The sequence below is a fragment of the Schistocerca gregaria genome, chromosome 9 (genome assembly GCF_023897955.1).
Source record: "Schistocerca gregaria isolate iqSchGreg1 chromosome 9, iqSchGreg1.2, whole genome shotgun sequence".
NCBI classification, from domain to species: Eukaryota; Metazoa; Arthropoda; class Insecta; order Orthoptera; family Acrididae; genus Schistocerca; species Schistocerca gregaria.
The window spans coordinates 75,485,964-75,499,516 of record NC_064928.1 but is presented as its reverse complement, the minus strand read 5'-3'; the positions used below and the strand labels follow the sequence as shown (position 1 = coordinate 75,499,516).

Here is a 13,553-nt window from a genome sequence, read left to right as displayed (position 1 = left end):
ACTGGCAACCTCTACTATCCAATATTGTATTTGAAGCATTTAACCGTTAATTATGATTTTCAGCATATTTCCAAATATCCTCCTGTAGTCACAATGTTGGCTCATTTTAAAGTGTTCAGTTTCTATGTAAGAATAATAGTCTAGGAAAGTAGCATGCCTATTCTGCATAATAAACGATGCTGTGTGGCCCATGATCCACATTGCAGCGTTGTTTTTTGCTCGTGGATACTTCAGTTTTTGTGGCTGAATGATCTCTAAAAGGTCTAAACCACTGGGCGTCGTACGGTCTATCACCGACAATCGTTGACGAAGAAATGTTGTAATTTCTTCTGCATGTCCGCACGTGAACCTATGAAGAAGCGTATCGACTCTTCAACGTGTGTTAGAGTTGGGCGTTGGATGAAGGCCTATTTTACGTAGCTTTTCATTCGTTGCTACTTTATCGTTGACTGTGAGATACCAGTCGGCTATGACGCGTGATGGTAACATGTCGCTGTGCACATTCCGCCATATTATACTCCAATGTGTATGTGGATGTTTTTCTTCGAGGCGATTCCTGTGGTTTGTTGTCATGAGAAGGTCATAAAGCTTCCTGTTCGTCAGGCTTCCGTTATCGACTATGTTGTGTCGAATGTAGCTCATTTCCATGTAGTACAGTCGCACATGTCGGTAAGAAAGTGGAATGCCGGCGATATTAACGGGTGAGTCAAAGCTATGAGGCTTCCACCGCTGAATGAGGTTTCTGATGAGACTGATCCTCCGGGTACGAAACTCCTTCCTGATGCGATTTAGGAGCAGGGTGACACTTTTTTGTGTACTTTAATGAGGTTAAGGCCACCTTTGGACCAAGGTAAGGTTAAGGTATCGAACTGAACTTTGAAAATATGCCCCCTAAAAATAAACCAACATAACGCTTGTTGTATACTCTTGGCTAGGTGGTCGGAGATTGGAAGAATTTGCGCCAAATAATTCATCTTGCTCGTAATGGCGATCTCGATGGTCTTAACTTTCTGTAGTATGTTCAAGTCACGGTCGGAGTGAAGCATCAAAGCAGCACGTAATTTATTGAGCATGTGTGACCAGTTCTTCGTCAGGAATTTGTCTGGTTTGGCCTCAAAGGTAACACCGAGGGTTGTGTGAGAATCCTTTACCTTGCACCAGGTAACATGGGATATGTCTCCGATACCGCCACCGATCTGCAAAACTGTGGTTTTAGTTCTATTGAGTATTGCTCCTGAAAGAAACGTGAATGTTTGTAGAAGAGTAGCTGCTGACAGAAGTTGTTGCGATGATGACACAGTTACGCATATATCGTCAGCATACGCAATGCATGGGACAGTGACAGACTCGACGCTAAGCCCGATCCCGCTATGCGCTAAGTTGTTCAGTAGCGGCTCTACTGCAATGGTGTACAAAATCATTGACAGAGGACATCCTTGGCGGATGGATTGCTCAATGGAAACTTCTTTTGTAAAATGGCCATTAATGAGAATCAGTGAAGAGGCGTTTGTAGTTTGCGAATTAACTCTATGAGATGAGGTCCAAATCCTAGTTTCTTCATGCTTTGAAAGAGGTAATCATGACGTACACGGTCATAAGCCTTCTCAAAATCTAGAAAGATCAGAGCGCCCTGTCCTTTAGTTTCAGCATATGAACAGATGATGTCCCTCAAATCTCAGGCAGCTGAGATTGCACTTCGGCCTTGCACTGCACTGTACTGGTAACTGCCTAAAGCCTTGTACATAACGGTTTGCATCCTTAGCTTATCGATATGGTGACGATTTTGAAGTCGGCATTCAGGAGTGTGATGGGTCGCATGTTTTCGACCTTCCTGCTGTTCCCTTTTTTCGGTAAGGGCAGGATGATACCTTCCGTAAATGCCTTGGGTATGACTTCCAGGTGCCAGAGTTCATTCGCTATCTCGAGGAGTGTCGGACCGAGGAGGTTCCAGTATCGCTGGTAAAACTCAGCGCTGAAAACATCGGGTCCTGGTGATTTCCCTTTCTTTGCACTGTGGACCTCCAGTCGGATTTCGTCCTCTGTGAAAACAGATTCCAGCTTTGCATTATCCTGTTGTGACAAGCGACAGCTCAAGGTCCTCAGAAAATCCTCGCACGAGTGTCCATCAACGAGTTGCTTCTTGTAAAGTTGACTATAATAGTCGTAGACGTGCGAGATGATGTCACGTTGCTTCGTGATGGCATTCTCAGCGTCATCAACGACGGCTTCAATCAACATGGCTTTACGCCGTTTCGTCGCTCTCAGGGTGTGGTACAGAGAGGCCGGTTCTTCGGCGGCAACGTCCTTAGGGTGGGCTCGCACGATGATGCCATGCATTCGTTGGCGTTGTATCGCCGTGATTTTCGCTTTATATCGTTTGATCTTTACGGCGATGTAGCGAGAAGGATTGTTAGTGCGACTGTACAGTTCTCTCAAACAGCGATAATAAAACTCAATAGTCTGTTTCTGCCAAAAGCATTTTTGTCGGGCGTAGCTCATGAGGGTGACGCGTAATTTAGGCTTAGCACACTGAATCCAGCACTGTAGAACGCTAGCGTAACGACGTCGGTGCCGCAGGAGCTGTTGCCACGTTGTGTTCACCTCCTCTTCAAGTTGGGCATCCTGCAGAAGGCTGACATTCAATTTCCAGTAGCCCGTCCAGCGGTAAATTCGCTGGCGTTGTAGGTTGAGGTAACACTGATATGCACAAAGGTCGGAGATGTTGACAGGAGCTATGTCACAGTTCACAGTGTGTCACTGGAGGGCATCGGACACATAGACCCTATCCAGCCGACTGGAAGAATGACTGGTTACCAAGGTGTACGCTACCTGTTCACCGTGCAGTTGTTCCCATGTATCGTGAAGACGCATGCCATGAATTAAATGTTCAAGTTCGATACATCTGTTCGTGTTAGGAGTTTGGTCTCTGTCGTTGAGCACACAATTGAAGTCACCACCGAGGATGAGATGTTCACGATAAGCGCTAAGAAGAATGGGAACCTCGGTTTTATAAAATTTTGAACGATCTCTCTTATGAGTGCTACCTGAGGGGGCGTACACGTTAACAATCTGCACACCATTCACTCGAAGAGAAATGCCACGACCACAGGGCAGCCGCTGCACATCCGTAAAGGGTATACCGTCTCGCAGAAGGATGGCAGTGCCTACAGCATCCTGGAGATTGATGTTGTCAATGAGAACGTAACCGGGCACTTCTAAGGCTGTGACTATCTCCTGTAGGAGGGCAATGTCAACGTTGGTACCATACAAGAAATCAGTTAGCGATCGGAGTTTCACCGCACTTTGAATTCTATTGACGTTAAGTGTGGGAATGTTGTGGGTTTGGCTGTCACACATGATGGTTCAGAGGACAATGAGCTCTGAGTTTCGGATCGTCGTTTTCTCCGGCTTTGAACCAAACTCGTTGGTAACGCTTGGAGTACGAAACGAAATGTCAAAACCAATAACGGGTCAGGGAGGGGAAGGTCGCAGCCCGATGGTCACGCGCGAGAGCAGCTACTGGTGCATCTCCTCGTTCTGCTGCCACCACGGCTCATTGCTGTGAGCGCGCCGCCCTGCCCGCCACCGCCGGCTGAGTCTGTCACGTGGTCACATCCGCCTGGCCACCACGCGGGGCTGCGACTGACGTCAGCGAGTTCCTGCGGGAGCGCTGCTGCAGCTGCTCGCTGCTCTGCTCGCTCTTCCATTAGCCGTTACGGTGCTCTGATCCCTCTCAGCGCTCAGTAGTGCCTTCAGGTGTTTGGTTTGTTCACGAATGCGTTCTTGCCTCGAGGTGTCTTCGCAGCGCACGGAGCAAGAAGATTGAGGTTCAGTCTCGCTGCCACTTTCTGACATGCGTACGGGTCTCAAATCATTCGACTTTTCCTCTTTGCTACTATTCCCTTTGCTTCTCCTTCGGCGGCCTTTCTTCGTGTCTGCTACAGTCTCTACCGATAGGGGTGGTTCAGGCAAACTGATCTGAGCTAGAATATTCAAAATTTCTAGGTGTAACTGGAAAAAACACACTAAAGATCTGCTGAAACATTTGAGTTCAGCTACTTATGCTATTAGGGACATGGCAAATTTTGGCGATATACATCTCAGCTTGCCACGCCTATTTTCATTCTCTGCTTTCGTATGACATCATATTTTGGAGTAACTCATCATTGAGTAAAAAAAGTGTTCATTGCACAAAAGCGTGTAATCTGAATAATTGCTGGAGCTCATCCAATATATATATATATATATATATATATATATATGGTCACTTACATAATAGCATCAAAAGTCTGACAGATAGATAGCCATATAGCATTTCTGAATGCTATCTCCTTCTACTCATTAGATGAATTTTTGGATATAGCAAGTGGGTAATTCGCCCCCCCCCCCCCTTTCCCCACATAAAAGAAAATTTAGCGGCATGTAATATTTTGTGTAATGCAATACTTTGTATAGACACCTTTTATTAACCTGACACGTTCCACATCATTACAAAGTGTCATACTCATGATCTATGGAACATGTACTAAAAAAAATTGCAAGTTTTTAGAAAACATCAGGGCAGTAAGTGAAGAACAGGGTTAAATCTTTCACCGAGGCATAAAAGAAATTGAGAGAACATGTGGCACAAGACGTTTTTCATAGAAGTGGGAACAGTACCATTCAAGTAAGTGGACCAAAGTATTAAATTTGGTGTTTTTTCTTTGAATTTTATGTGTTACAATAAATCTCAAGTTAGTGTGCTTTTCATTTTTCTACACTAAATTCTATCTCTTAAAGGAAAACAGTGCAACAGAAGCTATATTTCATTCATTTTGAGTGCTTTATAATGATTTTATAGCTCATATGAAACGCAGTATTGCAACTTTAAAGCATTTTGTAAAGTTTTAAGTACAATTTTTAAGAAGTCTGATGTGATACATAAAGAAGGAATTGTGTTAATGGTACATCTTAAACATATTGGATTTCAAACATGTCTCTGAGCTTTTTTGCTGGTCTGTAATGCTCACGCTGACCTACGGGTAATAATTTTAGGATCTTTTCCATTCTTTATAAGTCTGATCGTACAGGTTTGAGACATGCGGTATTTTCTTTCACTTTTAGTGTCCAATACCAATTAGCAAACATTTTTTTAATTTTGTGTTGTCCTGTATTTTTTTTATACCAGGTAATGCAGTGCTCAATTCTACCTTCTGTTGGTAATCATTTCAGTTCTGTATGGACTGATTAGGGCAAACAATTTCTTGTTCTCCGAATTTAATTTCTACGCCTACCATTTTATCTAAGTTTCCCTTTTAGTCAAGCAGAATCAATCATAAATTTTTAATTAGTGCAGGTGGTGAACGAAAACCCAGCCCTGTGTATTAGACTATTCATTGTTGTCCACTAATTGTCATCTATTGTTTCGAAGCTGTTGTTTCCGTTTGCTTATATGTGATTTCTTTATTATCTAATTATTACATGTTTATGTATTTATTGTTGTATCTGTTTGTGGCGGTCAACAATTCATGCGCAATTTGTACCCAAGGCCTGTTTTTTGTGCTCCAACCAGTATTTCATTATATGTGCTGTCACTCTCTGGGATAAAAGGGTTACAATAAATAAAATGATATGTTATAGCCACTCACTCCACAAATAAGCAAACGCTCTAGGACCAAATATATTATAAATCAATGTGTTTTGGAAGAAAATACTGATTATTTTAAGCTTTGCTGTCCAGCTATACGGGATAACGAAGTATTACAATGATCGTAAGGAACTGAGATGAAGTAGTACATTATATACTGAAATCTTCATACATTAAGTATTTATTATGATACAATGTATTGATTTGTGTACTGTCTATACAAATAGAAAACAGAAGCTTAAGCATGCCATGTGTTTACCTGAAGATACTGTCAGTCAATAACATACATTAAATGTTTTAGATATTGGTGTCATGACTGCAGAAATCTATATCTAACTGATGTACATTTGAAGATAGCTTCAGGTTCCAGCTACAGCTGTAGAAAAGGTTTCAGAACAAAGACAATGAACGTATACTTAAACTTTATTGTGTATTTTACTTCATACATGTAATTGATACGGAATAATTCTACTCTTATAGCTTTCATGCACAATTGGTCACATTGAGTAATTTACAGCAAATATCACAGTAACAGATATACCTTGATATCTATCCACAAGATAATACATTCGGAACTTCTTCCAAACTCAACAATGTTTATCATGATCAAGAAGCATTCCAGCGTTACTATAGCATGTAGATGGAGCGAGGTGATGATGCAGGGATTTTACAATGTAGCGCAGGTAGTTAGGTATGAACAAACCTTGAATATAGATATATATAAAAATAGAGTAGCACCGATACATGATGAACGTGGAAATCGTGCATTTTGATAGTGTTATTTGTGGTAGTTAAATTAGGCGCTGGCTCTGGTAGACTGCTGTCATAAATCTCTGAAGTGTTTGTGGAGCTGCGAACGCAGTGCCACTGAAATTGGAGTTTCCACAATTACAGGATTATTGGCGTCAGTATAATGAGTTCAGTACGACGTATTTACTGAGATACTGGGATTTGCGTAATATTGACATATGAATTCATCGCCACCGAGTGACTGGAACCAGAATTATATATATGTGGTTACTGAATACTTTGGTAGCAATTTCTAACCGACAAAAAAAAATCTACTAACTTGGCTACCGTCAATAAACTGTTGTAGCTAGCACAGTCGGATTGGAGCTAATAAACATGGTCCACAAAATAACGATGTTAATGAAAAAGCGATGAATGTCGAAACAAACATACAGATAAGCAGGTGACAGTTGCTGGCACTACAATTATACATGTGTGACAGCTGAATATTGTGATGCATTCTTATTGATCCAGAAAAAGTAGTGACAACAGCTCAGTCACCACTAGTACACTGTTGCTCTAGTTTTGGCAGTATTATATTGGCGCCGAAATTTGTAGGCCAAAAAAGGAAGCGTCGACGAGCAAATTTACTGGCACCTTATGACAGCTGCGACTGGCGCCAGATTCATGTATAACTGAATGTCAGTGTTTTATCCATTCTCTGCAACCGTTGTTGTATTCATTGAAATAATCAGGAATCAGTTGCACAAAAGAAATTTTGTTCCCTTAAGCGGCTTCAGGCACTTGGCGCCCTTCTGCAAAAGCTTGTAACTATAGCATCAGTTGCGACACAAGCACATAATGCGATAGTTAAACTGTTCTGAAGGAAACTGTGTGCCTGAAACCAGTTAAGGAATAAAGTTTATTTTCTGCAACTACTTGCTGATTATTTCAGTTACAAAATTTGAACCTGCTGTCTAGCAGGTGCAGAAAATATGCTAATAACTGGACCACTGCTAATAAATGGCGACAGTACGCCATAAATAACTGGCGCCATTGGGAATTCTGATATCAGCGCTTCTTAGTGATAAGTGTTTAAGATATAAAGATTATTTGGCCCAAAAATGACTGGCTCCAGAAGAATACAATGAATACAGTGACAGAGCACAGAAATGTGTCACAGATTAGAGCAAGAACACTGTCACCAGCAGGAATGCCTGTGTTGGGCTGTCGCTAGAGATGGACTGGCGCCAGTGAAGGGCCGCCACCAAAGTAAGAATAGTGCCAGTGGGCGACTGGGGCGAGTGAAGAACTAGTGCCAGTAAAGGACTATCGCCCGTGACGGACGCGCCATTGGAGGACTGGTGCAGAGATGGGTTGGCGCAAGCGCTGGCACCAATAGCGTTAGCTTACGACTGGCGCCAATGAACTGGCGACAATCATGTACTGGCTCCAATGTACTGGCGCCAATGTACTAGGACCAATGTGCTGGGGCCAGTGATGTACTGGCGCCAGTGACATAAAGGCGCAAGCACATTTGCGCCAGTACATCTTAGAGACAGCGCTTCATGATGTACTGGCGCCAATCATGTACTGGCGCTTATATACTGGCGCCAATGTACTGTCGCCAAAGATGCACTGGCGCCAATGTGCTGGTGCCAGTGATGTACACGTCCCAGTGAGGGATTGGCGCCAGTGATGGATTGGCGCCAGTGATAGCCTGGCGCCAGTGAAACCCATTACTGTTCCTTAATGAATATTCAACGGCTAGCGCTATTTGGCTGTTCCAGGAAAGCCTTGACAAAAAGAATTAGCGCCAGCGACCGTAAATGGAGAAGCGTCCGTCGGGTCAGCGGCCAGCCGGCTCAGTGGCGAGGCGCCTGCGGCAGCTCGGCCGGCAGCACGTGGGGCGGCGCGGGCTGGAGGCGCGCTGCCACCACGGTCAGCTCCGGGTTGGCCTCGCCAGTCGTGTGGAAGACGACGCGGCCGGCGGGCGAGTAGCTGGCGTACGGCAGCCGGAAGACGACGCTCATGCCGGCGCGGACGGCGGCGCGCGCCGACGCCACGCCGGTGCAGTCGCCCTTGGCCGCCCGCAGTCCGCGCTGCGCCGCCAGCTCCAGGCTGCAGCGCATCATCCGCGACGCGATGCCTGCCACGTGCACACAGAACACACTGCCAGCGTAGGCTAAGCTGTGACTTACGGGTATCGGTGAATTCTGTGAATGAAACTTTTCGCTACCTGAGATTTTCAATTGCGATTCAAAATCGCAGTTTACTATTCCACAAATCGACTCAACAGAAAATTAGGAATACGAGAGGCGATTCTTAGCAAAAACCAGATTAAGACAAATCAACAGTGAACACCTAACTTCCTGAAGAAGATCTCAACAGAGAGATCGAAACGTCGATATCCATGACGCGGCCTAACAATTCAGATGATTTTAACTTCAAAAATGAACCACCTTACTTTGATAAAATATTACACTACTGGCCATCAAAATAGTTACACCACGAAGATGACGTGATACAGACGCGAAATTTCACCGACAGGAAGAAGATGTTGTGATATGCAAATGGTTAGCTTTTCAGAGCATTCACACAAGGTTGGCGCCGGTGGCAACACTTACAACGTGCTGACATGAGGTAAGTTTCCAACCGATTTCTCATACACAAACAGCAATTGACCAGCGTTGCCTGGTGAAACGTTGTTGTGATGCCTCGTGTAAGGGGGTGAAATGCGTACCATCACGTTTCCGACTTTGATAAAGGTTGGATTGTAGCCTATCGTGATTGCGGTTAATCGTATCGCGACATTGCTGCTCGCGTTGGTCGACATCCAATGACTATTAGCAGAATATGAAATCGGTGGGTTCAGGAGGGTAATACGGAACGCCGTACTGGATCCCAACGGCTTCATATCATCAGCAGTCGAGATAACAGGCATCTTATCCGCATGGCTGTACCGGATCGTGCAGCCACGTCTTGATCCCTGAATCAACAGATGGGGACGTTTGCAAGACAACAACCATCTGCACGAACAGTTCGACGACGTCTGCAGCAGCATGGACTATCAACTCGGAGACCATAGCTGCGATTACCCTTGACAGTGCATCACAGACACGAGCGCCTGCAATGGCGTACTCAACGATGAACCTGGGTGCACAAATGGCAAAACGTCATTTTTTCGGTTGAATCCAGGTTGTGTTTACAGCATCATGATGGTCGCATCCGTGTGTGGCGTCATCGCAGTGAACGCACATTGGAAGCGTGTCTTCGTCATCGCCATACTGGCGTTTCACCCGGCGTGATGGTATGGGGAGCCATTTGTTAGATGTCTCGGTCACCTCTTGTTCGCATTGACGGCAGTTTGAAGAGTGGACGTTACATTTCAGATGTGTTACGACCCGTGGCTCTACCCTTCATTCGATCCCTGCGAAACCCTACATTTCAGCAGGATAATGCACGACCGCATGTTGCAGGTCCTGTACGGGCGTTTCTGGATACAGAAAATGTTCGACTGCTGCCCTGCCCAGTACATTTTCCAGTTCTCTCACCAATTGAAAACGTCTGGTAAATGGTGAACGAGCAAATGGCTCGTCACAATACGCCAGTCACTACTCCTGATGAACTGTGGTATCGTGTTGAAGATTCATGGGCAGCTGTACCTGTACAAACCATCCAAGCTCTGTTTAACTCAATGCCCAGGTTTATCAAGGCCGTTATTACGGCCAGAGGTGGTTCTTCTGGGTACTGATTTCTCAGGATCTATGCACCCAAATTGCGTGAAAATGTAATCACATGTCAGTTCGAGTATAATATATTTGTCCAATGAATACCCGTTTATCATCTGCATTTCTTCTTGGTGTAGCAGTTTTAATGGCCTGTAGTGTATATACAGTGATTTTTTCCACCACGTACAAACTCTAGGGATTAGTGGATGAGAGGATATGGGACGAAAAAGGTCTAATGAACTTATGTCCGGAAATGTACCTGGTCGTTTCATGTCATTTTATGTGAATCGGGCAGAGGGATGAGTTTGATTCCCAATTTCTGGGATCCAAGTTGTTCTCCAGCCATCGCTGGACTTGTAGGTAAACTCGGTAAGAGTGGAGGTGTCCTGAATCACTAGTGGGTGACGGACGGGAACATATGACAGCATTGTTTACCTGACCCACAAGTACGCTAAAACATTTAAAAAGAATGGCATTTAAATTGTCTTCATCAGGACTAGAGAGACCCTAGATAGGATTATCAGGGAATTTGGGTTAAAAAAAAAAAACAAGCTTTCAAACATTATCAGAGAAACCTTTACAGGCGCAACTTCCAGAGTGAAGTTTATGGGAGAATTGTGCCAACTATTTGAAATCGAGACAGGTGTGCGACAGGGCGATGGAGTAGCACCAATAGTATTTAACTGTGTCCTGGAGAAGATTGTGAGAATTTGGAATTCCAAACTTGAAAGTCAAGGAATTAGCAAAACCGGTCTAGAAAAATAATCGGGAGGAATCAAAGTCAACTTCTTGGCTTTCGCTGATGAAATCGCAGTACTGTCAGAGAACTTAGATGAAGCGGCCATATAGGTCACCCTACTAGAAAAGGTGGCTGGCAAGATAGTAGTTAGGTTCCCGAAAGAGAAGACCACATTCATGACAAGTGACAAACATGGGCCAAAATTCCTTCAAACAGGAACTGCAAAAATTGAGAGAATAAAAAAAAATTAAGAACCTGAGCGAATCCATACAAGGTAACGGACTGGAGAAAGCTGTTGTGAGGGACAAGATCTCAGAGCTTACGGTTTAATTAAAAACATTTACAACAAAAAGTGCATATGTTGGAATGCCAAAATAAAGCACATCAGTGCTGTGATAAAAACAGACTGCCTGTATGACAGCGAATGTCTCTCAATGAATTACAAGTTGGGAAAGCTGGACATATTATAAAGAAAAATATTACGGAAAATCGTGGGTCCAACCCAAGTTGAAACAGGCTGAAAAGTTCGGAGCAACAATGAAATCTACAACAAGGTGGAGAAAATCTCGAAGACCATGAAAAACCGGAGGACAAACCAAAAGGATATTCGACTACCTGTGGAAAAAGAAGACAACAACGACATGGATTAAGGAAGCTCGTAAAGATCTGGAAAGGTTCAACATCGAGGAATTTCATATGTTAAATAGGGACACATTTCGGACCACGATTCAGAATTTGGAAGGATTTCAAGTCGAAAGAACTAAGAAGACTGGGAGAGCCTGGACGGATGAACAGAAGCAACAGCACAGCGTCGATATGAAGGAGCTCTGGACAAAGAGGAAACTTCAGACAAAGAAGAAATGAAACTGTAGCTTGATCCTAAGTGGTCAGTTCGCAAATAATAAAAAAAAAGAACTAAAGTTCCGCCTTCTAAACGAAAATATCCACCACGTTGTAAAGTAATGCTAAATGGAAGGTCAGTTGAATAGATATTTCACTTTCAACTATTAGGATGAGATATACGTTAGGAACATGATAATTACATGTCCAGTAATTTAAGAAAGTTTCAAATTTTATGTGGTACTATGCACAGAACATTGTCCAATAAAATCAGGAAAGACACAAAGAAATAGGAAGACTTATGCTCACATACAGAAGTGAGACCTGCACAATAAATAAGAAACACTAAAGAAGGATACAGTCAGCTGAAATGAAAGTTTTAATATAAGAAAAAGGATATACACTTGAGAGACAATTAAAAAATTCTGAAATAAGGATAGACGACCGGAGTGGCCGAGCAGTTCTAGGTGCTACGGTCGCAGGTTCGAGTCCTGCCTCGGGCATGGATGTGTGTGATGTCCTTAGGTTAGTTAGGTTTAAGTAGTTCTAAATTCTAGGGGACTGATGACCTCGGGAGTTAAGTCCAATAGTACTCAGCGCCATTTGAACCATTTTTTGAAATAAGAATAGAATTAAATATATTCTGCATGAATGGAAGAACAGAAGACAGGATACAAAATGGAAGAAGCATACTGGAAGAATGGTGACAAAAAAATGGACATGTAGTAGACTGTAGCCCAGTAGGAAAGAGGGTTACAGGAAAATTGCGGAAGAGCTGACTTCTGTGAAGTGAAGAAGTGAAGAAGAAGAATTATTGCTGTATTTATTGATTAATAATTATAGGGTTAAATATATTTGTGTTTTTTTACTCCATTCTATTAATTCATTGAAAATCGATGTAAGAAAATGTCGATATTTTGGCGTCGATTTTTACCGGCCATCGATGCTTTGACATCGACGATGAATTCTAAACTAACATCTGTGATTTTCCAAAATCGTACGTCCCTAATTAGCACTCACCTCTTCCTACGTGTGTGGGTTCCACGGACGCGAGCCCCAGTTCGAAGATCTCGTCCACTCCGAAGGCAGAGAACAGGTCCAGTTGGCGATGGACCGTGGTCAACAGGCGGACCACATTCGGCACCAGCGGGTCCTCTGGAAGGTCATCAGGCTCTGCGGAAAGCATTTCTGTGCTAAAAAGTCATTTTCTCAATTGCTAGTAGAAGACTGAATGGCGTTGACATTAGTAGAAACTTATTCAGATTATAATATTGCAATTTTATATGACTAACTACCCATACCCAGCGAACTTCGTTCCGCTTCTGAAAATCTTTATATGCTATAGCTGGCCTGGCAAACGTTGTTTTGCCATATAAATTATCTCTAGTACATAAGAAGAACGTATACGTGTAACACAATGTTTACGTGTCACACAATAGCCGTTGTTGGCGGGAGCTCGTGACACAAACAACAATACTGTCCGAAAACTATGTAGGGAGTGAGAAAAGGCTTAGGGGGAAAATCCGGCAGTATCGGCCAGTATTATTTCTAGCGTTTCTACGGTAGATCGCGCGGATTTAACAACTGAAGCCGACACACGGCTCGTCCATGAGCATACAAACACAGCGGCAATTTCGTGTCGAAACGTGTTCGTCAGCATTATGAATAAGGGCAAGCGCACACGCATCGATTTTTATCGTACGTAAAAATATTATACGGTTAAATTCTTTTAGGGGAACAAAGGAGAGCATACGAACCTCTTTGTTCCAATAAAAGATTTTGATCGTACGCTATATTTCCTTACGATAAAAATCGATGAGTGTGCGCTAGGCCTAAATATCGGTTTGGCGACTGAAGCATTCTACTTAGTCAAATTTCTCGGTCTAGT

At 43.3% G+C, this 13,553-nt stretch overlaps 1 protein-coding gene across 6 annotated transcripts in view; it reads right to left on the bottom strand.

The window, feature by feature from the left end:
- The window catches only part of LOC126292294 (uncharacterized), a 225,027-nt gene that overhangs the window by 12,282 nt on the left and 199,192 nt on the right, over positions 1–13,553 (bottom strand). For 2 of the 6 annotated variants that reach the window (XR_007552085.1, XR_007552086.1), the window contains exons 4-5: positions 12,686–12,838; positions 6,043–8,504 (exon numbers count right to left, since the gene is read on the bottom strand). Coding sequence is in view for 2 of the 6 variants with exons in the window: in XM_049986213.1 (XP_049842170.1) it covers positions 8,221–8,504; positions 12,686–12,838 (437 nt within the window). In the remaining 4 variants the exon portion in view is untranslated. Of the gene's footprint in view, positions 1–6,031; positions 8,505–12,685; positions 12,839–13,553 lie in introns of those variants that run through there. The other 4 variants (XR_007552084.1, XR_007552083.1, XM_049986213.1 and 1 more) reach the window with 2 other exon arrangements.